The sequence below is a fragment of the Globicephala melas genome, chromosome 5, assembly GCF_963455315.2.
Source record: "Globicephala melas chromosome 5, mGloMel1.2, whole genome shotgun sequence".
In the NCBI taxonomy this organism is placed as follows: Eukaryota; Metazoa; Chordata; class Mammalia; order Artiodactyla; family Delphinidae; genus Globicephala; species Globicephala melas.
The window spans coordinates 33102971-33128652 of record NC_083318.1 but is presented as its reverse complement, the minus strand read 5'-3'; the positions used below and the strand labels follow the sequence as shown (position 1 = coordinate 33128652).

The window sequence follows — 25682 nt, the reverse complement described above, 5'->3', positions numbered from 1 at the left end:
GACTGAGAGGATATGAAGTTAGAGTTATGATCATTTTGCCATCATTAGGGGAGAACCTGGAACTCTTACAACTCATTAGTTGTATGACCAGGGAAAAATTACTTTACTTCTTGGATCCTTCCTAAGAGCCTAACTTTCCTCACACATCAAATGGAAGTAATATTAGTAAACCACATCATAGAGCTCCTATAAGAAAAAAATAAGATAACCATTGTAGAGTGCTTAGGACAATGTTTAGCACAAAGTATTGCACAAAATTCTGCAATTATGCTGTTGCTATCATCATCATTATTTTTGTCTAGTCCTTCCCTTTTGAGGTTCTGAATAATTTAGGATAAATAAATCATTTCTAATTTAAACTTTGCATTTGCATAAATAATTGAAATAGGTGGCTGAGGAAGCCAAAATAAAATAAGAACTCATGAACCCCATGTATATTGTTTTGCAGTATATATAGTGATCATTTCTCCACCCCAACTATCTTACAACAGAAACCATTTTGCCATGAGTATACCAATAGATTTCTGTCATAAAGAAACCAGTTTTGCTTGCTTCTTTGTGAAGCAAGTGAAAGCACTGGGTTCTCTGGTTTCTAGTTGGATAAAAATGCCAGGAAACAAAGAAATCCCCACAGAGCCATCAAGACAGTCTGATAATTAATGGATAGGACTCATTGAACTTGGAAATTTAAAGCAACTCATTCTCTCAAAAGACTGTGCTGTTTGAACAGGACCTGTCATAAAGGCAGATTCTGGAGTACTGTTGCTCTAAGAAAGGCTACAGTGAGAACAGGCCTTTCAGAGGCATAGTTCACTATTTATGCTACACTGTGACTTTAGTAGATATTTGATATTCTGTAAACCTTAGATCACTCACTAACTAGGAGTAATAACCTTAAAGTTACCTATGAAAAGTATATAGCAAAGTAACTACAATATAGTATGTGCTCAATAAAAATACTGTGTCCCTTCCTTTTCTCTATCTCTCTTGTTTATGAATGATATGATTAAATGTTTTAAATTTAAAAGTGCTCCACTTAAAGAATGCCCCAAAGCTCTTAAAAGTGCTGCTAACATTAACTTATTTAAGACCTCATATATATCATTCCCTCAGTATATACCAAGGGTTAGGGTGTAATGTGTAACACATCCTATTAAAAAGTGTAGAGAAAGCTCATTTAGATAGCTCCTAAAATTTTTTGCCAATTAATTATTGACATAATTTTTCAAGGCTAACATTTAAAAGAGTAAAGGAAAAGTTATAACTACCTTTCCACTGACCATCACCTTAATTAGCATCTATTAAAGTCAGTCAGTTTCTGTTGGTAAATCTTTTGATTGATTCTTTTGATATGTCATCTGCTTTTTTTTTTTTTTGCGGTACACGGGCCTCTCACTGTTGTGGCCTCTCCTGTTGCAGAGCACAGGCTCTGGACGCGCAGGCTCAGTGGCCACGGCTCATGGGCCTAGCCGCTCCGCGGCATGTGGGATCTTCCCGGACCAGGACACGAACCCGTGTCCCCTGCATCGGCAGGCAGCCTCTTAACCACTGTGCCACCAGGGAAGCCCTGTCATCTGCTTTTGACACCACAGACAGTATTTGCTTATGTGCCAAACTATACAACATAAATATTATCTCAAGGCTTTTTAACATTACTCAAAAACCCTATAAGGAAATACTATTTTAAGATTATAATAAGCAAAAATGGCCCACTCTGTCAGGGCAAAAATCTGTTTTGAGAGAAAAATACAAAGAGCCAGCGATAGTCCTCCCCTCCTTAGTTTGAACAGCTTTTAGGTGAACTAGATGTCTGCCTGCTGACATTGTAGAAAGAGGTCCTTTTGCATACTGATGACGTGACCCTCCATCCAGAAATAGCTTCAAGAAATTTTGGCCAATTATTGCTTAAAAGAATTTCTAACCTTTAATTATGTCAAAACTGAAATTGTTTTGGAGAGTATAGTGCCATCCAGATGAATAATTTTAAAGAATGCCTTTGGACAAGTTAACTCTTCTAGGTATCTGGAGGTTAGTTTTGCTATATTTTGACAAGCTTACCCTTGCAGACTTGCTCAAATTTAAAAATTTTACGGGGGCTTATTCTATGATAGAAAAGGACATTTGACAACTTCCACTGTCAATTCTGTTTTCAAACAAAGACAATTTCTCCCATGTTTTATTCTACTGTCCACTGGGGCTAAAATCAAGTATGTGTTCAAGAAATTGATCAGATCCAATCTTGCTCTCTGAGAAAAGTCCTGACCCTGCTAGCAATTATGACTGCAACACATATACACACAGAGATAGGATCACAGTCAAAAATATCTTTTATTAAAACATTAAAGAAGTATTTATTATCATCAAAAACAAAGGCTATCTCAGTTTTCCAACTATCTCATCTCAGATGACCAATAGACAGAAATTGTCAAGTCACCTTTGCTGTAGCACAAGCGCCCTGTTTGGTGATTTCTGGCACCCTGTCTACCTAAAATAGTTTCATATCTAAGTTCTAGGGACTATGAGCTAGTGAATTTGCTCTAGGCCTTAATATTATTCAAAGACTACATTAAATAATCGCTTTCTACCTCACTGGATTACTTGATCTTCCAAGAGGAAGATTTAATCTAATACACCTAAGAAAAAATTAGATGCTAAGCAGTTTGGGCGATTTACTGCTAAGTAAGCAACATATTCTAACAACTTATTGCTGATATTTTTATACTGGCCTTGTTTCCTGTGACCTTACTATAAACTCACTTATTAATTCAAAGAGTAGTTTTTGTTTTTGTTTTTTTTGTGGTACGCGGCCCTCTCACTGTTGTGGCCTCTCCCGTTGCGGAGCACAGGCTCCGGACGCGCAGGCTCAGTGTCCATGGCTCACGGGCCCAGCCGCTCCGCGGCATGTGGGATCTTCCCGGACCGGGGCACGAACCCGTGTCCCCTGCATCGGCAGGCGGACTCTCAACCGCTGCGCCACCAGGGAAGCCCCTCAAACAGTACTTTTTTAGACTCCTTAGGATTTTCCACATAAACAACCATATCATCATTAAATAGAAATATGTTTCCAACTCTTCCTCCCCTTTGTATCCTTTCTCCTCTTCCTTCTTCTTACAATCTATAGGTCTTATGTTTATTTTTGTTGACCTAGTTCATGTTTGTATTTTTATATACTGCATGCCTATGCTGCTTGCATTTCTACATACTAGCCGACAAACAATTGGAAAATAAAACAAATTTATCTATAGTCATATCAAAACATAAGATACTTAAGAATGAATTTAACAAAAGAACAAGAACTCTACACTGTAAACTATCAAACATTGCTGAGATAAGGAAGACTTAAAAATCTGGAGAGAGGGCTTCCCTGGTGGCACAGTAATTAAGAATCCCCCTGCCAATGCAGGGGACACAGGTTCAAGCCCTGGTCCAGGAAGATCCCACATGCCATGGAGCAACTAAGCCCATACACCACAACTACTGAGCCTGAGCTCTAGAGCCTGCAAGCCACAACTACTGAGCCTGCGTGCCACAACTACTGAAGCCCGTGCCTAGAGGCTGTGCTCTGCAACAAGAGAAGCCACCGCAGTGAGAAGCCCGCACACTGCAACAAAGAGTAGCCCCCACTTGCCAAAACTAGAGAAAGCCCACGCACAGGAATGAAGACCCAATACAGCCAAAAATAAATTAAATAAATAAATTAAAAAAAAAATTTGGAGAGAAACAACATGTTCATTTATTGGAAGACTCAATATTGTTAAGATGTTAGTTGTTCCCAAATTTGTCCGCAGATGCAATGCAATCCCAATCAGAATACCAACAGACATTTTTAGAAATTGAGAAAGTTATTATAAAATTTATCTGGAAATGCAAAAAACCAAGGATAGTTAAAGCAATCTTGAAACAAAAGAACAAAGTTGGGAACCTTATATTTCCTGACTTCAAGATTTACTATAAAGTTAGAGTAATTAAGACAGGCATAAGGATAGTAAAAGAGATAAATGAAACAAAATAAAGGTCAAACAGACCTACAATTACATGGCCATTTAATTTTCAATAAAAACACTAAAGCAATCCTATGGGAAAAGAAATATCTTTTAAACAAATAGAGCTGGAACAACTGGATATCCATATGGCAAAAACTGAACTTGAACACCATATACAAATATTAAATTGAGAAAGATCAAAGATCCACCATAAAATCTAAAACTATAATGCTTCTAGAAGAAAACATATGAGAATATCTTCATGACTTGGGAGAAGGCAAAGTTTTCTCAAAAAGCAATAACCAAAAAAGGAAAAATTGGTACATTAGACTTCATTCTAAATAATAACTTCTATTCATCAAGGTACACCTTAAGAATAGACAAGCCATACTGGCAGAAAATACTTGCAAAAAATATCTAGCAAAGTCTATATATGGAGAATATAGAGAATGTACAAAGAATGCCTATAAATCAATAATAAAAAGACAAATAACTCACTTAAAAATGGGATCCCCCAAATTGAACAGGTATGTATGTCACGATATGAATGTCCAATTAGTACACAGAAAGTGCCCAACATTTTGAGTCATCATGGAAATGGAAATTAAATCTACAGTGAGATACCACCTTATACTCACTATGACTCAAAGAATGAAAACATCAACTGCTGGCAAGGATATGGAGGAACTAGAGCTCTCACACATTGTTGGTAGGAAATGTAAAAGGTACAACATTTTGGAAAAAGGTCTGGTGGTTTCTAATAGTATTAATCATATACTTATATACTTATACATATACATACACAGACACATATGCTTATAAATATATAAGCCATCACTACTACTGCTACATATATATACAGAGATATGAAAACATTTGCCCACAGAAAGACTTACGAGGGACTTCCCTGGTGGCACAGTGGTTAAGAACCCGCCTGCCAATGCAGGGGACATGGGTTCAATCCCTGGTCCAGGAAGATCCCACATGCTGCGGAGCAACTAAGCCTGTGCACCACAACTACTGAGCCTGTGCTCTGGAGCATGCGAGCCACAACTACTGAGCCTGCGTACCATAACTACTGAAGCCCGTGTGCCTAGAGCCTGTGCTCCGCAACAAGAGAAACCACCGCAATGAGAAGCATACGCACTGCAACGAAGAGTAGCCCCTGCTCTCTGCAACTAGAGAGAGCCTGCACACAGCAACGAAGACCCAATGCAGCCAAAAATAAATAAATAAGTAGATAAAGACTTATGAGAGCACTCACAGCAACTTGTTATGATAGTCAAAAACCTGGAAATATCCCAGGAGTTCATAAACAGATAACTGCTAAATAAACCATGGCATATTCAAAAAATGTAATACACCTCAACAACAAAGAGGAATGAGTTATAATATACGAAACCACATAGATGACTCTCAGAAACATGAGGGTGAGTGAAAGAATCCTTACAGAAAAGGGTATATACTGTATAATTCTAATTATATAAAGTACTAGAATTAGCAAAACTAAGGTGAAAAAATCAGAAAAGTAGTTGCCTCTAGGAGTTGTGGGTGGGGTGAATGGCAAAGATTTACTGGGAAAAGGCATTAGGAAAATTTCTAGGATGATGGTAGAGACCTAATCTTAATGTGTATTTGGGCTACAGAGATGTATATACATTTTTCAAAACCCATCAAATGATACACAGGCTTCTGTACTTCACTGAATATAAATTTTACCTAAAAAGAAATCACAAGCATGCATATTAAATTACACTTAATGATATACATGCTGAAAGATTTAGGGATAAAGTGTACTCAATGTGCAACTGACTTTGAAATGCATCAAAATAATAGAATGAGTTAATGAGCAGGTAGTGGGAGGGACAGATATATGATAAAGCAAAAGTTGGCAAAAATGTTAACTGTAGGATAAAGGTATATTGTATAATTCCTTCAACTTTGCTAAGTTTGACATTTTTATAATTAAATACTGTCAAGAAAAAAATAAGTTAGGTAATATAAAGACATTTTCAGATCACCAAAATCTGTAAGAATTTGTCAACAACAGACTTGCACTAAAAGAAATTTTAAAGGAAGTTTTTCAGGCTGAAGGAAAATGAGGCCAGATGGAAACCTGGATCAAAACAAAGGAATAAAGAGCTCAGGAAATGGTAAATATGTAGTTAAATGCAAAAGAATTGTTTTTCCTAATTTCTCAAGGTCTTTAAAGAAATTGTTTAAAGCAAAAAAATAATGTATGGTCAGATTTATAATATATATAAAGTAAATATAAATTGTAAAATGTATGACAACAATACCCAAAGGATGGGAGGACAGTAAATACTGACAGAAGTATATTGTTATAAGATTCCTACATTATATATGAATTGGCATAATATTAATCATGGAAGACTGTGATAAATTAAGGATGTACATTGTAATCGCTACCACAAGCACTTAAAAAAAGTATAGCTAAAAAGAAGACAAAAATAAAACAATAAAAAAACCCTCTGAGCCTCTTACAGACTGATTTCAAGAACTTATTTGTGTTCTTTTACATGTTGACACCTTATAATTTATCAACTCAGAAGTTTCTGCTTTTCAAACATTTCCCAATAGGAAACTGTACTGGTTAATTTCAATTTTCATTACTATTTCCTCCTTCTTTTGCCTTTCATGGGTATAGACAATACCACAGAATAAAATACAAGGTGTTCCCTTAAAGTCAGTGCAACTCCTAACACAAACCTCCTTAGTTAGTTTACTAAAGTGTCCTCACTCACTGAAGGAATTAATAGGAGGCAAAACAATGAGTAAATGAAAAAAATGCTGTGATAGTTGACTACTGAGGCTACACACATGCTTTTCTTAAAGTAGAAAGTTATCATAGGTGAAAATAATTTCCAACACAGATGGGCCCTATCATTCTCAGATCATTCTGCTGTTAAAACAAAAACAATTTTTTAATTCCCACCTCACTAGTAAAATTAGAAAATGCAGTTATTTCACCTTTTCTCTCCAATGTGTTAAATAAGTGAATGATTCTTAGAAGTTAAAAAACCCAGTACTTTTCACTTCTTCTCACAATGACCCCATCTGTTTAAATCAGACAAAGCATAGAGTATCTTCCTCTAGCAACAACTTAACTTCTTAGACCAGATATTGCCAATTGGCTGCCCATTGGCCAAATTCGGCCCATTATTTTGTTTTGTTTGGATCATGGTCTTTTAAAACTTTTTAACTACTTGAAAATGTTTAGAAATTCAGAGATTTCACGTAAGAATCCAGATTCTGAGTTCTTTTGAAAGTCTGAAAGAGACAGTAACACCGGGACACATTCTTACAAGGCAACACAGGAGCTGGAGCTGAATATTAGCTGCATCTTTTTGACGTGTTACCTGCTTTCCAGTTTAACCCAGTTTCAGTTCAGTACACTTCACTCAAATTATTTGCCTGGACTCAAATGAGTTTATAATCTCTATTACAAATATTCCCCATCCCAAATTTAGTCTCCTTCCTCACTCTAGTCCTTACTCTTGTGCACTCACTCACACTCTCTTTCTATCAAAATAACATGCATCTATTACTTCACTAAAAATTTCAACTGAGGATGTATTTGGCTTAAAAAAAGTGTCTCTAATGGAAAATAACAGGTCAGCATTCTATACCAACATATTTACATGGTTTCTGGCCATGTATATATGTATAAAGAATGTGGTAGGCAGAATTCTCCCAAGATTCCTGTCACCTAGGTTTTAATTCAATCACTAGTCTAGGTACTACTGTACAGGGACTTTGCAGATGGAATTAGGTTGCTAATCAGCTAATCTTAAAGTAGGGAGAGTACCCCAAATTATCCAGGAGGGCCACCGTAGTCATGTGAACCCCTAAAGTAGAAGAGCAAAGCAGAAGAGCCAGAGATTCAAAGTATCAGAAGGACTAGGCCTGCTGCTACTAGCTTTGAAGATGAAGAAATGGGGCCATGAGCCAGGGAATGCTGGTGGCTTCTAGAAGCTAAGAACAACTCCTGGCCATCAGCCAGCAAGGAAACAGGGATCTCAGTCCTACAACTGCGTGGAATTAAATTCTACTAACACCGGGAATAAGCCTAGAGATGGATTCTCCCCTGGGGCCTCCAGGGGAAATGTAGCCCCGCCAGCACCTTGATTTTGGCTTTGTTAGACCTGAAGCATAGAAACCACCCAAGCCCAATAGGCTTTTGATTTATAGAACTATGAGATAATAAATTTGTGTTGCTTTAACCTGCTAAACTTGTGGCAATATGTTACAGCAACAATGGAGAGCTAGTACTTTGCTGATGAATGAAAAAAAAGGCTTTACACAAACCTTAACTGAACAAGACCAGCAACCATTAGTCTATATAAAGTCACACATATTTCATAAATTATTGGCGCAGCTATAAAATCTACCTTGATACCTCCTCAAAAAGGAATCTCTCATCAGTTTCAAATCTTGCATTCTCCCCAAAGCGCCTACTTTCCTGTCTGGCCCTTAGCGGGCTTTGGGGAATTATGCTCTTGGAATGCTCTAACTGATAAAAGTGTTTTGCCCATTTGAAGGCTTGAATCACTCTAGCTTGTCCAGATAGTTTGTGCAAACAATGTGATTTATGTTGAACACCTGCTTCCTTCTGTGTGTGTGTGTGGGGTGGTCTGGAGCATCATTAACTGCAATCAGTCACACAGGCATTAATGTACCTTTGTGACCAACCCCCAATACAAATTCTCACTCCTAGGCTCAGGCCAGCCTTCTCTAATAGGCAATACTTTGTGCATGTTGTCACAATTTTTGTGCTGCAGAAATTAAGGACATCTTCTACAACTCTCCTGGGAGAGAACTCTGGAAAGCCTGTGCCTGGTTTCCGCCATATTTTGCCCCATTGTTTTCTCTTTGTTGGATTTTGCTTTGCATCCTTTTGCTGCAATGAGTATAATGTAACCATGAGTATAATAACATCTGAGTCCTGTGAGTGCTTCTATTGAATCACTGAAGCTGGGAGTGGTCTTGGTGACCCCTGACACATCACAGTTCCCACCATCTCAGCCAAAATGATTTACTAATACGAAAGAGAACACCAAATGTGACACTTGCCATAAGACTAAAAAATTTTCCCAAATCTTTACTAACCAAATTGAGGTAGGCAGAATTCTAAGATGGTTCCCCAAATCCCTGTACCCTGATGTACACCTGGCATAATCCCCAAGACTATGAATATGATGGATTTTACCCTCATGATCACATTATATTCTATGGTGCAGCTGACCTTATCACATGAGTCCTTGAAATCTGGATCTAGAGATTAGAGACAGGAAATAAGAGAGATTCCAGGCATGAGCAAGATGTGATACAAGGGATATCATCCATTGCTGGCTTTGGAGATGGAGAAAGCCACATGATAAGGAATGCAGATGGCTTCCAGGAGCTGAGAGCAGCCCCTCATCAATAGTAATCAAGGAAACAGGGACCTCATTCATACAGTTGCAAGGAACTGGATTCTGCCAACAACCTGAATGAGCTTAGAAGTGGATTCTTCCCCAGAGTCATGAGAAAGGAAATCGACAATTTGTTTCCTCGCATCACTCCATTTTTAAAGAAAATAATAAATCTCAGAAATAAATATATTTCCAAGAAAATAATAAACAAATTACCAAGATACATTTGCAATATACTTTCACCAAAACTCATTTGTTTGGGAAATATAATTATGACACATGATTAAAATGAAGATAATAGGGAAATAGAATTCAAACTGCATGACTAAACTAAAAACATAATTAGTTCATTTAACAGTTAATTTATAACACATTAACTATATACAAACTCTCATGCTAACAATTTCGGGAGACAGAAAAAGTAAAAAATGCTGTATGCATGTTAAAAATGTATGGTTAATTAAGGGAAAGTAAACCATACCTTCCTTAATTAAATAATTGCAAGGAAAATAATTATAATTTAGGAGGGGAAAGGTACCTTACAACTAGAGAGATACAATGTAATAAAGGAATTTGGAGGAGAAAAATACAATTTGTGCTTTGGTTCAGTGGTATGGTATAGAGGCAGACAGAGGTAAGTGAATTACTTGAAGAAGTGTTATGTACACTGTGCTATCTACATTGGGCAAAAAGACAGCTTGGTCTTCAACAGGGTATATTTCAATTCTCTGGCACTCAATTTCTTCAACCATGTATTGGCAACAATGAAAATACTTGAACAATTTAGATACTCTGGAAGTAATTTAGAGAGTTTAAAGTCAGGTCCTATGCCTATAAAATGCATTTTCTTCACACACACACACACACACACACACACACACACAAATGGAGAACCACAAAATGTTTTTGAGCAGGGAATGGACTCATCTATAACAATATTAATATAGCAGCAGAAAGTAGGAGTAACTGGAGTATGGAAAGACGAAAAGCAGGAAGACCAGTCAGGAGAATGCTGCAATGCAACAGTCAAGCTCTTTGTTAATGAAGCCTGAATTAAAAAATGTAGAGGACAGCAGAGACAAGAGAAATATCACAGCGGTGGTATTAACAATACTTGACTGGCAAATAGAATAAACGATACAAGAGAGGGAGAAAGCAAAAGATGGCTGCAAGATTCCATGCCTGGTGAAGACCATCTTTTTTTGGTATTATTTTCTGTCTTTAAACAAGACAAGTAAAATTGGAAGAAAAATATACATCAGTTATATAAATCTTTAAGTTACTTGACTATACTGTGGTAATTTCAAATGCATTTTGAAACTAGGGCCCTTGAAGGCAAAAAATGTATGAGAGCCTTAACTGCTACCACCAGGTTATATTCTAAAATAAGAGTATCTACTACCTATTTCTCATGACTATGACCTGTGGCTCATTAGCCATCTGTGGAGCATATTCTAGAATGTGTTCAAAATTCTTTGGCATATCTAATTCAGTGAGTAGGCAATCGTTTAATAGGGGCAAATAAAACTTACTCATCCGAGTAAGTCATATCATGTTTTCCATCAAGCTAGTGAACAGCTGCAGACATAGCCTGCTTCCCATCAAAGTCTCATGTATAACTTCTGCAATGTTGATGGTTCTCTGGTAAATTTTCAAAATCATAACCCTAAAAACATATGACAAACTACATTTTATTAAAGAAACTTGCCTGCACTACTCACCCTGCCTTCACTTGCATATGTAAGGACAATGCAGGAGCTTTACTGCAAGTGCCAAAACTCTGCTGAATATCTGTCGTGAACTATACTTGCTGGCACTTTTATAGATTAAGAAAAAGTACATGCTCTGAATAACACAAACAGGAAATGCTTTCCAAATAGCACCTAGACTTAAAAGACAAACCATTTCCCTCATGCTTGTTTTAATAGGAGTGACAAAAGGTATACCTCTTTTTTAACATTTTCTGGAAAATATTTTATAAATGAGATGAAATTTAAATTTCTCCACTTTTCAGTACCTTGAATCTGGCTTTAGGGTAGCAATTAAATAGATTCACAGGCACCAAATATGAGATGATTTCAAACAAATCTTTCAAACGCTGTACTTTTTTTCTTGAAATGTACTGGTTATAGGAGTTTAATTGAATTCCATGCTTCTATGTTTCCAGCAAATAATTTTGATCATTTAACTGAAACTGGAGAGTATACTGGCAAGAGAGAACTCTGGCACAAGTAACATATAAAAACCACTGAAAAGAGAGAAGCTTTCTCCAAAATTAATTCCTCATATTCAAGCTTGAAAAGACTCTAAAGAAAATGAGTTTTCTCTTTCAAACCAGGTTAGCAAACTACCCTCACAAATAACATTATTTCATAAAAGACTCACTCAATTATAAGCTTCAGGTCATAGCACAAAATTATTTTTGGTTTGGATAACATGAATTCTCAAAAGGGTTTTATGGCTATTAAAATTATAACAAGAAAGAACACTTAATTTTCTAGTGAGATCTGAAACCTCAAGATAGTCTTAAGTTACAATACATTTGTAATACGAATTACTACCATAATGTTTTAGTACAATATTGCTTAGTTAAGTGATATTAAATTTATCATGAAAAAAGTTAGTGAGTAAATTGATACAAGACTCTTCTCTAAGTTTCTAGTTTTCATTCCTCTATCCCCCATCCCACCAATTTTACAGAAAACGCAAAATTTTCTTCAAAATATAAATCCAGTAAGATATATGTCTTAAATGATGCTTAAGTTTGGACAAAGAACTGCAAATAACTACCAGACAACTGGCAGCTTACAGTTTTGCAACAGTTAGAGACAGATGTACAAGTAAAAATCATGGATCTCAAATAGCAATCCCATCTAAATAGATTTCCTGTTTACTTTGCATCAGCCTTTCTTACAGGTGCAGGGTGCTTACTTTTGGCAGTAGGGGAAAGAACTGATTTATAAAACGTAAGAACATCTTCTCACTTTCCATAAATAGGTTATAGAATTAATTAAAACTGCAGCACATCAGCTCTGCACATGAAACCTGCTCTGTTATTGGAGACTAATGTAATCCAAATATGTGGAAAGTCAAATAGTTTTCAACAAAGCTAATTTAGATGGATGGATCAGATAACAACTTGGAACTGAACCTGACAGAATCATTTCTACTCAAAGGCAGTAAGTGCTGAATGTTATATCCCAAAATGAACAAGGAAAATATTGAATTTTAATCTATTACCAGAATGATTAAAAACAATACTTTACAAAAACGTTTAAAAATATCTCACCTGAAGAAATTACAAAGACCCATAAGACTACCATACGTTCTATTTTAAATAAATGAAAAAGACCATGTAAATGTCATGAAAGACAGTATGAAATCTGCATTTAATCCTATTGATGTTCTGCTACCTACTCAAAGAATATGCTTCCATCTATAACATTTTATCCTAATGAAGACATATATAAGGGTATTGAAGAAAGGTGGCTTCTTTATACCTTTACACTGTTGAGGCTACTGGTAACCATTGCTATGAGATTTATTATCTCTAAAACAACGATAAATGATGACAAGCACAGAAAAGTAAAACTTTTCATGAGCTAATGGATTTAATCTTATTGACAAAGCAATGGCAATTATATCCTTATATAGTATAATCAAAAGTAAATAAAGTAAAAGGGTAGAGTGAGGTAAAATGATGAAAATGGAAATTTGTCTTCTGAGTCACCAGCTTCTCTCTCCTTTAGTTCTCTTCAGTAAGTAAAGGAAGGACAGATATGGGCAAAGAGGGAAATGTGGAGATGAGAAGGAACATCCTACAGTTACTACCACCCTGATGACAAGAACTACTCTACTTGTGGCTTATAGAGTCCTCTGGAATGGCTGGGAGCACAAGACCATGGGTAACATCAATTTACATGATGTAGAGCAATTCCAATCATAGCATAGCTATGTCCTCTGATACTTCTGGATATTCCCTTAATAATCTGTCCTCTTCATAGGGTAAACTTCTTCCTTTTTTCTGTCCCAAGTCCCCTAATGAGTATTGAATAATTTTAGGAACTTTATTTTCCAGTTGGTGTTAATGTTGATTTAGTATTTCATTCCTACCTTTTCCCATTTTTTTTTTTTTTTTAGTACTTGTATGATCTCCAAGACTTCTGTGACAGCCAGACTCTAAGATGCTCCAATGCCCCCTGACTCCTGGGATTCACATTCTTGTGTCGTCCTCTCCCACACTGAATAGAATTAATGGCTGACCTCTGTATCCAATGAGCTATAGCAATGTGTGGCTCCTCAGGAGAGGTCATAAAAGGCATTGCCGCTTCCACCTTGCTTTCTCTCATCTCTTAGATTGCTCACTCACTCACTCTGAGAAGCCAATCACCATATTGTGAGAATAGCCAAGAGGTCTATGGAAAAGCCCTCAACATAGGGAGGAAATAAACCCCCTGTCAACAACTGGCACCAAATGAGTGAGCTAACTTAGAAACAGTTGACTGAATCCCCAGTCAAGCTTTCAGAAGACTACAGCCCCAGCTGATATACTGCAATGTCATGAGATCCTCAGCTAAAACCACCCAGCTAAATGTTCTTGAATTCCTGACCCAGGGAAATTGTATAAATTGATAAATGTTTATTATTGTTTTAAGCTGCTAAGTGTTGAGGTAATTTGTTAAGCAGCAATAACTAATTCATACTATTTCTTCTTATAGAAACAAAGAAATACAAACAAGTATGCCACTGGATGAAGCATCTTCATTAACAACATAACATTGTTGCTATATGAGAGACTCACAACTCAAGCCAAGTAAATAACTCAACAGGCTTTTAAAAATTTTTTGAAGTATAACTTACATAGGCAAAATGCACACTCTTAAGTGTACACGTCAGTGAATTTTGACAAGTTTTGCAAGAACATGCACCATAAGTAATACCCTAATCAAGATGTAAAAATTTCCATTCCACAGATAGTTCAGTCAAGGCTATTTTGAATCAGTACTTGTATTGCCCTCTTCCCAACCAGAGTCAAGCACTATTTTTATATCTATCACAGTAGATGAGTTTTGATTGCTCTAGAACTTCATATAAATGGAAGAATATGATTTTTGTGTCTGGCTTCTTTTGCTCAGCATAATATTTCTAAGGTTCATCATGTTGTTGTATCAGTAGTTTATTCCATTTTATTGTTGATTAATATACCACAATCTGCTTACCCATTCTCCCATTGATGGACACTTGAGTTCTTCCCAGTTTGGGGCTACTATGAATAATGTTTCTGGGAACATTCTTGTGCAAATATTTTGGTGGGCATGCATTTTTTCTTTCTCTTGATTAAATGCCAAAGCAGGGCTGGGACTACAGGGAGGCAAATGATGTACCTCTTGGGCACAAATTTAAGGAGATCCTCTACCTAGGAGGAGGATTGCTGGATCATAAAATAGATGTTTCTAAAACAACTTGCCTTTTATATTATAGCACTGAATTTTACACTTAGACTTGTCATGGGTTCTTCTGTCAAAAAAATCTACCATTTAAGTAATGGGGAATAGCAGGTTAATATACTAGTATAACATATTAGTATTAGAAAACATATGCTTATAAAGGCAATTGATTAATATATTATCACATGTAATTCATATTAAATAAAATATAAAGCTGACAATAACTTCCTCTAGAATGATCCCTAGTTCAAGTAAAACTCCTTGTTCTACAGATATGAAAAATGATTAAGAGACCAGTCCAAGGCTGCCTAGCTAGTTAGTGGCTTTTTCATCATACATATTGCATTGTAAATCTTTATACAAATTTAACCCAAACTCAGTTAAAATTCCTAAAGACATGACTACAATTGGTTTTCAATTTTAATGTCAACTAGCTTTCACAGAGAACTTTTTTTGTTTTTTTGCATTGGTGGCCTATAAATTAAAGTGTAAATTTAAACTGGTGGGCAAAGAGTAATATGTTCTTAAAAAAATACAATTAAAGATTTGTGACATGCAAAAATTATGCCTATAAAAACATATTTACTAAGTTAGGTTAAATATATAGAAAAGTCACTTTTATCACCATGGTCAGATTAGACTTTTCTAAAAAAGCAAGTGACGCAACTGGATACTTGATATCTGCATCTTTCATTCCAGCGACCACTCAAAACCAAACCATTTAAAGTAGCAAGGAAAGTATTTTTATTCAATTTATTTGTTTTGCTGCTATTAAATTACTACCATTTAATAAGATACACATTTTTCCCCCCTTGCAAAAGATTTATCTTCATCTATAATATAGCAATGATTAAAGAGTATTGACTAAGAATAAGAATATTTCTTTAATGTAGGATGGATAATTACAATCCTATAAAGGCTCATGGCAAATATTTTTCATTGGTTTAGTACAACTTAATTCATTAAAGAAACATTTTTCATAATTTTAAGATAATTTCAGAAAATCTGTGAAGAAGCTCATTTAATAGTGTATTTGGGGCTTCCCTGGTGGCGCAGTGGTTGAGAGTCCGCCTGCCAATGCAGGTGACACAGGTTCGTGCCCCGGTCCGGGAAGATCCCACATGCCGCGGAGCGGCTGGGCCCGTGAGCCATGGCCACTGAGCCTGCGCGTCCGGAGCCTGCTCCGCAACAGGAGAGGTCACAACAGTGAGAGGCCCGCGTACCGCAAAAAAAAAAAAAAAAAAAAAAAAAAAAAAGTATATTTGTAAGAGAGTTTAGACCACTTTTCTTGCCAAAAATGCCTTAGAAAGTAAATTTCATGTGTCATTGAAATAACTGAATTTATACTTTTTTTTTTTTTTTTTTTGCATCGGCAGGCGGACTCTCAACCACTGCACCACCAGGGAAGCCCCTGAAATAACTGAATTTAAACTGTATGATTATGTTCCACCCAAGCCATGATTATTATTTCTCTCTATTCTTCAATCTAGCCTTCTACACAGTTCACTATGTCCTATGTCCCTAAGAATACCAGTGCCCTGTGAGAAGTTACCATGTACTTCTCTCAGGAAATACTCTTAAAACTCAGCTAGAGAAATGCTTTGTACTAAAAAGATTTCAAATTTTCCTGTATATCCTCTTTACTAATTTTTTGTCAAGTACTTTGCAGAATGCTTACCTCACAAAAGCTGAACACTGGATAATGTCAATGTTGAATTTCTATGAGGCCTGTGAATTAAATTTCCTAAAGTGAAAATTTACACCTGGATTTTATCATTAAACAAGTAACAGAAGAAACTAAAATCCTGTAGTTTTTAGTTAAAATGCCTTTTGTTTTCCAATTTCTGCTTTTCATGTAATTGTCCTGATATTATACAGTACCTCACAGGTTTCCCTTCTCGAAGCAAGTCTTCTAGACTCTGTTCACAGTGTTCAGCCACCACCACCAGTCTCTCTGAGTAAAAAAAAACACCAACTCCACTTTATATTTGATTAACACAATGTTTTAATAACAAAATAATATACCCCACTAAAGTTATTAACATACAGTACAAATGATATTTTAAAAGAGCTTTTCAAAGTCTACATTAACTACATAAAAATCAAATATGTAGAATAACAGGATAAATGTGTAATAAAACAACACATTAAATAACAATTTTTCATCTTGTGTTTTTCTCTAGAATTTCTCCCATATGCATCAGGAAAAACAGCTGGAAAAGTTTACCTTTGGCAAAAAGAAGTAATCCTTCTTCTGACACAGACTAGGAGAAGAAAAAGCTTGGATGAAGATATAAAGAAATTTTGAAGTGAAGGGGAAATTGGGAGCTAGGGACAAACTGTCTTGATGGTCTGGTTCAAATATAAGGTTTTTGAAACTGAGTTCAGAAATTTGAGAAAAGTAGAAATGTTCTGAATCATGACTATGGAGAAAGAACAGAAAATCAACTTGGGGTTACTTGTAACATCATGGGGCTTGCTGAGATTAGTAATAATATAAAATTTTGGTGGGCACAATCTATATCATGATGTAATTTTTATTTTCCAACAGATCAACTGTTTAGGAATAAGACAGCACAGTTTTGAAGGTCTATACATTTTTAATGTAATCATCAGGTACCTAGTGACTAACACGTTGTCTGACACAGCAGCAGATCAACAAACTCTTTTCCTTTTTAGATGAAAGAATGTCTTTCATTTGAAAATGAAAAACGGCAAAGGTAGAAAACTGAGAGCAGAAGATGGGAAGGACTGATTCAAGGTATGGTCTTGCCTGCTGGGAGGAGAGATGAAGGACAATGGTACACAGGCAATCATGTGAGGTGTGGGGGCAGGATATTGTATGGGTCACATCTTGGAAGCTCAAACTGAGGTGGTGGCATTATATAGAATGATCTGAAACACAAAATTTTAAAACTATAAATGAAAACTATCACTTTCAGAAAAAAACTCCAAGTGATCTAAACTTAAAGAAAATTAAATTTGAAAGAACATTTAATGAGGAGAAACAAAGGAAAAAAATAGGAAAGCAAGTTGAGATAAAAGTTCTAGTTCTTCAATTCAATAAAGAAAAGAGCATGCAAAGTTGAATGCCAAGCAATTTAGCACAACTGTGAAGTTCTAGAAGGAAAAAGTAAATAATATTGTCAGAAAACCAAAATGGGAAGCAGCATTCCTTTGTTTTCCCTCTTACCACATTTTGTCAATTTTCCTTACACCTATCTGGCTACCTCTCCTCAGTCTCCTCTGTAGACTGGTACCTCTTCTACCCAAATTTAAATGCTTCTAGTACCTCCACCTTTGATTCTGGGTCTTCAGACTGTGTTTTCTCCTTATTTACTTCCAAGGTTGAAAGACTCTTAAATTTTATCTCAAGCCCAGAACTCTCTTCTGAACTCCAGGCTTTTATAGCCAGTTTCTCACTTTAATATAAAAGTTACCTCAAACACAACAGGACTCAAACTGAATTTATATTTTGCTCCTTAAGCCTTTCCCTTTAGTACTGTTTCAGTAAATGGTACCACTATCCTGCCAGCTGCTCCAGCTACAAATTTAGGAGTAATCTCCCTTTCTCAAATCCAAAGAAAAAGCCCTGCTATTTCTATTTCCCATATGTTTCCAGAATCTGTAAAGTTTGCTCCATCTGCCACAATCTGGGTCCAATCCAACATCATCCCTCGTTAGATTACTACAACAATCTCTTAACTAATCTTCTCATATTAATTCTTATTCCCCCTCCGACATATTTTCATACTAAAACCTAAGCGATAATATAATAATTAATAAATCTGAATACGTAACTCCCTGTCTAGCTTTATTTTTTGTTATTTTGTCTGTCACTCACCAACTTACAGTTACACTGGTCTTCCTTTCCCTTTCCTACCTTAAAATACTAGCACATGGATTCCCATTGTCTAAAATGATCTTCCTTGTTCCTCCTCCCAGTTAACTCCTATCATGAAACATAGTGGTTAAGAGCACAGACTATTCTGTCTGGGCTCAAATTTTAGGTTTAATACTCATTAGTTATGTGACCTTGGGGGAGTTTGCTAACCTCTCTATGCCAAGGTTTCCTCTTCCGTAAAACAACAGTACCTACCTCATAGAACTGTTGTGAGGTTGAAATGAGTTAATACATAATAAGAACCTGGCACATAAGAAGCCCTAAGAGTTAGCTATTATTATTATTCATTACTCAGTTAAATATGATTTCCTCCAGGAACACTTTCCTGGTCCCCCCAAATCAATTTACTCCTCCTATCATATAATCTATTCCACTATGTACTTTTCTTTTGTAGCACTTATTTCAACTCCTAAAGATCTGTAGACATTTTTATCTAATGCTTTTGTTCTCTACTAGATAATGCATTTCATGATAGCAGGAAGGATACTGGTCTTGTTTAAAATGCATCCCCAGTGTCTAGAATTATACCTCAAACATATAAGCATCTAATTAAAAAATACTTGTTAAATGAGTTAACTTGAGCAAAGGCTCAACGTAGCCATTAGAAATGAATGAGACTCACATAATGACAGTCATTGTCTAAACAGAAGTGTGTCCTGCATAGGAAAGTATATGCCTATGTTGTAAACTAGGCATAATAACACCACATTAGTACTGATTTTAATGTAAAACAAAACCATCAGAATATGTTAAAATGTGCATATCCCATTAATGAATAATTTTTAATTATATATTCATAAGTCTCCATATCTATGAAGGATTTTCAAAGTGTTTGGCATTAGCCTAAAATTTGTCAGGCTTAAAATGATTTAGGGAAAAAAAAATTATCAGGCTTCTTCAGGAAACTCCTTTAAAATATCATAAGCCAGAGTTTGCCAAAGCTTTAGGATATTATGGACCTTTAAAGTATTACTGTAAGACAGCAGAACCATAATCCTTGGCAGAATATCACAGATTCTCCCAGAGGTAACAGAGTGTATACCAAAACAATGTTTCCAATATGAACCAGTTTTTTCAAAATATCGTTAGAGAGACTTCATTCTGAAACTCAGGGCCACTATTTGAAAATAACTTCTGTTTGTTATAAAATAATATATTTCACAGAATAAAATATGACAGAAATATTTGAGAATCATAATGTGCCAAATATAAGTCAGCAATGTAGTGGCATTATTTATAAAAAACAAATGTGACACCAAGATGAACTTTAAAGAGTAGAACATACAAGAACCATGAAATAATCTTTCTTCTAACAAATAGTTGATGAATGCCAAGTATAACTGTAGCGTACATACAGTTTGAACTGTATGCTTTAAGTCAATGCTAAGAAATGGAAGAGAGTACAGTATTAAGCAAGACAGATAATAAAGTAGTTGAATAAAAAGAGGGACTAAAACAGACTGAAAGATTAAAAGAAACTTTTTTAACTTAAAGAAAGAGGTAAATTGTAAATGCGTTAAAACATGAAAGGTTATTAGAATATAGTTACTGCATCATTCTTTTGTTATTCACATTAAAAACTGAGACTAGCTCATTACCTTTTAAAGAGAATCTCTAAATAAATATTTATACAGTAAAACTGATAAAGAAAAATTCTGTGCTTAAAAAACAGTATTGTTACTAGGTTACTGTGATTGTCAGTTTTACGAGTCAACATGGCTAGGCTACAGTCTCCGGTTATTAAAACACTAATCTAGGTGTTACTGTGAAGGCATTTAATAAATGAAATCTACAATTAGTTTACCTTAAGTAAGGAAGATTATCCTAGATAATCTGGGTGATCCTGATTCAATCAGTTATAAAGGCCTTAAGAGCAGAATAGACTCTTCTCTGGAGAAGAAACTCCACACTTGGACTGTGACTTCAGCTGTTGTCTAAAATTTCAGCTTGTCCTTGATGACCTGCCCTATGGATTTCAGATGAGTCTACCCAACCCCAAAATCACATAAACCAATTCCAAGCAATTAATCTATATCTGTGTAGCTATCTAGCTATCTATCTCCTACTGGTTTTGTTTCTTTGATGGGACTCTAAACTGATATAGACACTTAGGTTGAAATATATATGCAGCTAGAGATATAGAATACATTATTTTACAGGTTCTTAACAATTCTATTATTCTCTACATAAATTTCAAATCTATTAGTTAAAATAATTTTGTTCTTGATTTTCCCAGCAATAAACAAAAGATTTCTGGGTAACCAATACCAAATAAAATGGAATGTATTACCATTTATAATCCTTATTCTGCTTCTAAAACTGCTGAGATTTCAAGTTCAAAAGAAAAAATTAAGTTTGTTAACTTAAGTATTTTCATGTTTTATTGGCTTTTTTCTTTTAAAGATATTTTACTCAACTTCTCTTTAATAAATCAAGTGCACAAATTCTAATGTACACTGTTCTCGAGTTTAAATACATTATTCTGCTGAGCTAGCAAGAAACTAACATCATCTTGAATCAGTTTTGAATGATCCATAGGAAACGCTGAGAGCCTGACTTCTGAGCTAACCTAACATGTAAAAACATAATGTTAGTAAAACAGACCACATGTCACACATTACTCCAAGTAAAAAGCGAAAGGTGGGGAGGTGGGGGACTAACAATGACAAACTGTGAGATATCAGTATAGTGAGAACAGAATAAAGGGGGGAAAGGAACCAAAATCAAAATTCTTTGAGGAGACAATTAAGTGGAGTCCAAACCAAAATCATGTGGTATTAAATCATCGAGAAATATGTGTTGTTCACTAAGGAGACTGTTGCGTAGAGCCTTTTCAAACTTTTCAAACTAAATTCAACTGAAATGACTGGGATGTTTTGGAACAAAAAGACCTTCACATCGACACTTATTCTAATTTATTTACACCTTATGATGCATACAACTTTTCAGGACAATGAACATTGCCAATAGTTAAAAAATAATCAAATTCCCTAACCTTTTGACAATCACTGATATTTTCATTCCAGGCAGCCAAACTTAAAATATATGAATTTTACACACATCCATGACCTGTGTGTCCCTAGAAGAAAGGGCTGCTGAGATCCAGAAGCAGGGAAAGCAGGGGAAACAGAGTAACCAGCAATATGGTGGATGGGCCTAAAGAGACTACCTAGATGTTGAGCTGGGTTCTACATTAAGAGAGTCTAACAGTGTCTAAGGAGATTAGTTCCTATCTCACATTTATAACTAAAAAGACGGTTCCTGGGCAGTTAGCAGTTGTGTTCCCCAAAGGGATAATGTCATAAGGTTTTTCCTAGTTTAGTGTTTACAGGGCCTCATTTAGATAGTGGGATGAAAAGAAGGAGCTCAAGAAGTATCTAGGACTACTGAGTCAATTATCCCATGAAAAGAAAGCCTAGGGAAAACTGGACAGAGGCAAGACCGCAGTCATATGAAGTGATGCTCCAAACAGGCTTCCAGACACAGTGGGAGGAAATAAAGGGCACTTCAGGATACAAGGATGAAGAAGTCCTAAGAACTGAGTAAAGTGGCAAGACTTTGGGAAGACAGGCATACTCCAAATTTGCAGATGTAAAACAGCAATACTAATTATGGTTACTTGCTACAGACGATAATGAGGGTCCACTATATTGCTAAGTTTGGAGTGATTTTGGAACTAGGTCAACCCCACAAGCGGAAATTCTTTAGAATTTGTAATTGGATTGGCGGGGTGGTGTTTGAGGCATTCAGGGATTGACCATATCTATCAAGTACTCGATTATATAAAAAGCCCCAAATGAGTTCTATAATTTACTTAATGTCATTGAAGCCATTTATCAAATAAAAACGTTAGCAAAAGGTTTTTTGTTACCTTGTTTTTAAACAACAAACTTGCCAGAAGTTACTTAATTGCTTTGTGCCTCAATTTCCTTATCTGTTTCTACCTCATTGTAAGGTTGTAAGCATTAAGTTAATTAAAATATGTAAAGCTTAGAATACTGCCTAATATATAATAAACACTCAATAAATATTAGCCATCAATAATATTTATTACAAAAAACATTTTCTACTCAGTCTAGAAAACTTTCAGAGCAACTATTTTTTAAGAGGCATAACCTTGAAAGTATCATTTAGGCTGTTTTTCAGCAAAACAATAAAGGAAATACAGTTTGCATTTTTTGAGCGTCTTTATTAATGTTAGGTTGAAACACCTGAAAATGCCATTTTTGTAGGAATAAAAACAGGGTAATATCAGCAAGTATATAGAGTTAACGTTCATAAATCATTTGTTAGAAAAATTAAATATATTTCAGTGAGATGCATTTAAAATAATTCTAAGAAATGGAACCTCAGCATGCAATTAAGCTTTCGAAAATAATTTTAAAATAATTAAAATATTGCTAACATAAGCACGTTCAAGGGGTGCTACAGATTGAACATTTGTGTCCCCCCCACCCACATCCATATGTTGACACCTAATCCTCAGTGTGATGGTGTTTGGGGGTGGGGCTTTGGGAGGTGTGATCTTACAAAAGAGGCCTGAGAGAACACCCTTCCCACTCCCACCATGTGAGGTTACAGTGAGAAGACGGCTGTCAATGAAGAAGCGGGCCTCACCAGACATGGAATCTGCTGGTGCCTTAATCTCCAGAACTGTGAGAAATAAACCTTTCTTGTTTATAAGCCACTCGGTTTATGGTGTCTTATTTTAGCAGCCAGAATGGACTAAGATACAGGCTACGGAAGAAAAAAAGGCAGTAAACATCTTCCTGGTGAAACACTGACTTTTTAACCAATACAGTTCAACTTTTCCAAATGAAATCCTGTATGAAAAGACTAATGCAGCTCCAAAGAGGTAAAAAAATTAGTGACTCTCTTTTCATTTGAAGAAACTTAACCCAAATTATTACTTTCAATCATAAAATACACTCTCATAAACAATTCTAAAGTTTCTAACTTTAGAACTTTCATTTCCTTCTTAGAGAGGTGAAGAAATGCTTGAGAATAGGTGGCTTCCCTGAAAGGGAAAATTAAAAATCTTGATTCTCAGATCTAGGAAATATGAATCATTCAAATGTAGTAAGGAAAACTTAAATGATGCAGTTTGGCTAGAGTGAAAGATGAAGGCACTTGTACACACACATACTGATTACTTTATATGTTTACAATGTATATTATAACCTAACCAGGGTAACAGGGTAGAGAACACAAAATAGGAGACAACAACAGCAACTTACCATGCTTTCCCCGAGAAATATCCACATACTGGCACAGCCTGGGGTGCGTGATGGTCTTAAGGATTTGAAAGCGCCCTAAAATTTTGATGGAATTTGGTGTGAGAGGAAGCCCGTTGCTCCCACAAACATCATGTGGCAGAGCAGAGGCAAAGAAGGTAAAGGCACCCATTTCGGCATCCTTCAAGGGAAACATTTTTGGAGTCCTAGATCTTCCAAGATAACCTAGAAAAGGAGAGAAGTTTTTGATAGATCAACTAGACCTTAAGCCAGTGTTTTCTGACCTTAAACATGATAACTAATACAACTTGGAGGAAAATGCCAATCTGTACACTTTACAGTTAAAAAAAAAAAAGTTAAAAAATTTCAAGACAATATCAAAGAGGAAAAACCACCCAATCATGAATTTATATTGCAGCTCTAAATCAAAATCAAAGATTTTCAATGGCATATAAAGGAAAGACAGAACATTCCCTCTACAAGGATGTCTGACAGTTCTAAGAGTTTAGAGGAAGTTTGTTATTGCATATTCATATCAGTAAGGCTCTTCTCTTTACCTAAAGCTTGAATAACCCACAGAGTTTCCTTTTTCAGAGTGAGGGGAGTCAGGAAAAAGGAAATAAGGATACCAACCAGAAACTTTAAATAATCAAGGACTCTATTAATAGTATAAAAATTAAACTAGATAACAGACAGCACTATAATGTTACTTAACTAATCAATTTTTGTTTCTGTGCTAGGTGCTTTACAAGTGATGTTTTAATCCCCTCAATGATCTTGACAGATGTTATTGCCTCTAGGTTAGAAATAGATGTTCTATGTGTAGATCCTGAGGGGTCCTAGCAGCATAGATTCCAAAGCAAATGGTGTCCCAGAGTTTTATCATGGAGCAGCCTGAAGATTAAAAAACTTGCTCCAAAATCTGAATCACATTATGACAACCACAACAAAAAAGGTCCTCCAACAAAAAATATCTCTCTCACCCACGTGTCTCATGAAAAAGACATTCCATTGGTCAAGCATTGCATTCTTCTCTGCTCAGCTTTTACAATAAAAATCTGGAATTCTAAATCAAGTTAACAGACTGCTTTTCATATGCCTGCCCAGAAACCTCATTAAAACATTAAAAAGAACTGTTTTAAAATGTATAAACTCATAACAAGGGAGAGGACAGAAAAAGGCCTTGAGCTGATGAAAGACTTCAAGAAACTCCTGTAAAGCATTTTGCATATAGAAGAGTATTGTCACAAGAAACAGAAAGAAGGAAGCTACAACCTATGATACAGTCAAGAAGTTTTGCTCAGCCTCTTCAGTTCAGAGGCTTCAGATTCATAGAAGGCAGGAACAATGGTGAACAGCAGCAGTCATAAGAAGGTTTGAAATGAGAAAGATAATTTGAAAGGCTGAAGAACAGAAGAGTCAACTCTGCCACCAGCCCCCCAGTATTGGCCAGTTATTTGTTTGTTTGTTTGGTTTTTCGGTACGCGGGCCTCTCACTGTTGTGGCCTCTCCCGTTGCGGAGCACAGGCTCCGGACGCGCAGGCTCAGCGGCCATGGCTCACGGGCCCAGCCGCTCCACGGCATGTGGGATCTTCCCGGACCGGGGCATGAACCCGTGTCCCCTGCATCGCAGGCGGACTCTCAACCACTGCACCACCAGGGAAGCCCCTGGCCAGTTA

General features: G+C 36.0%; 1 protein-coding gene across 3 annotated transcripts in view; it reads right to left on the bottom strand.

The window, feature by feature from the left end:
• Nucleotides 1–25682, bottom strand: part of TBCK (TBC1 domain containing kinase) — a 237476-nt gene that overhangs the window by 205673 nt on the left and 6121 nt on the right. For all 3 annotated transcript variants that reach the window (XM_060299116.2, XM_030864124.3, XM_030864123.3), the window contains exons 2-3: nucleotides 24007–24228; nucleotides 16747–16819 (exon numbers count right to left, since the gene is read on the bottom strand). In XM_060299116.2, coding sequence (XP_060155099.1) covers nucleotides 16747–16819; nucleotides 24007–24199 — 266 coding nt within the window. In that variant the 5' untranslated portion in view covers nucleotides 24200–24228. The remainder of the gene's footprint in view (nucleotides 1–16746; nucleotides 16820–24006; nucleotides 24229–25682) is intronic.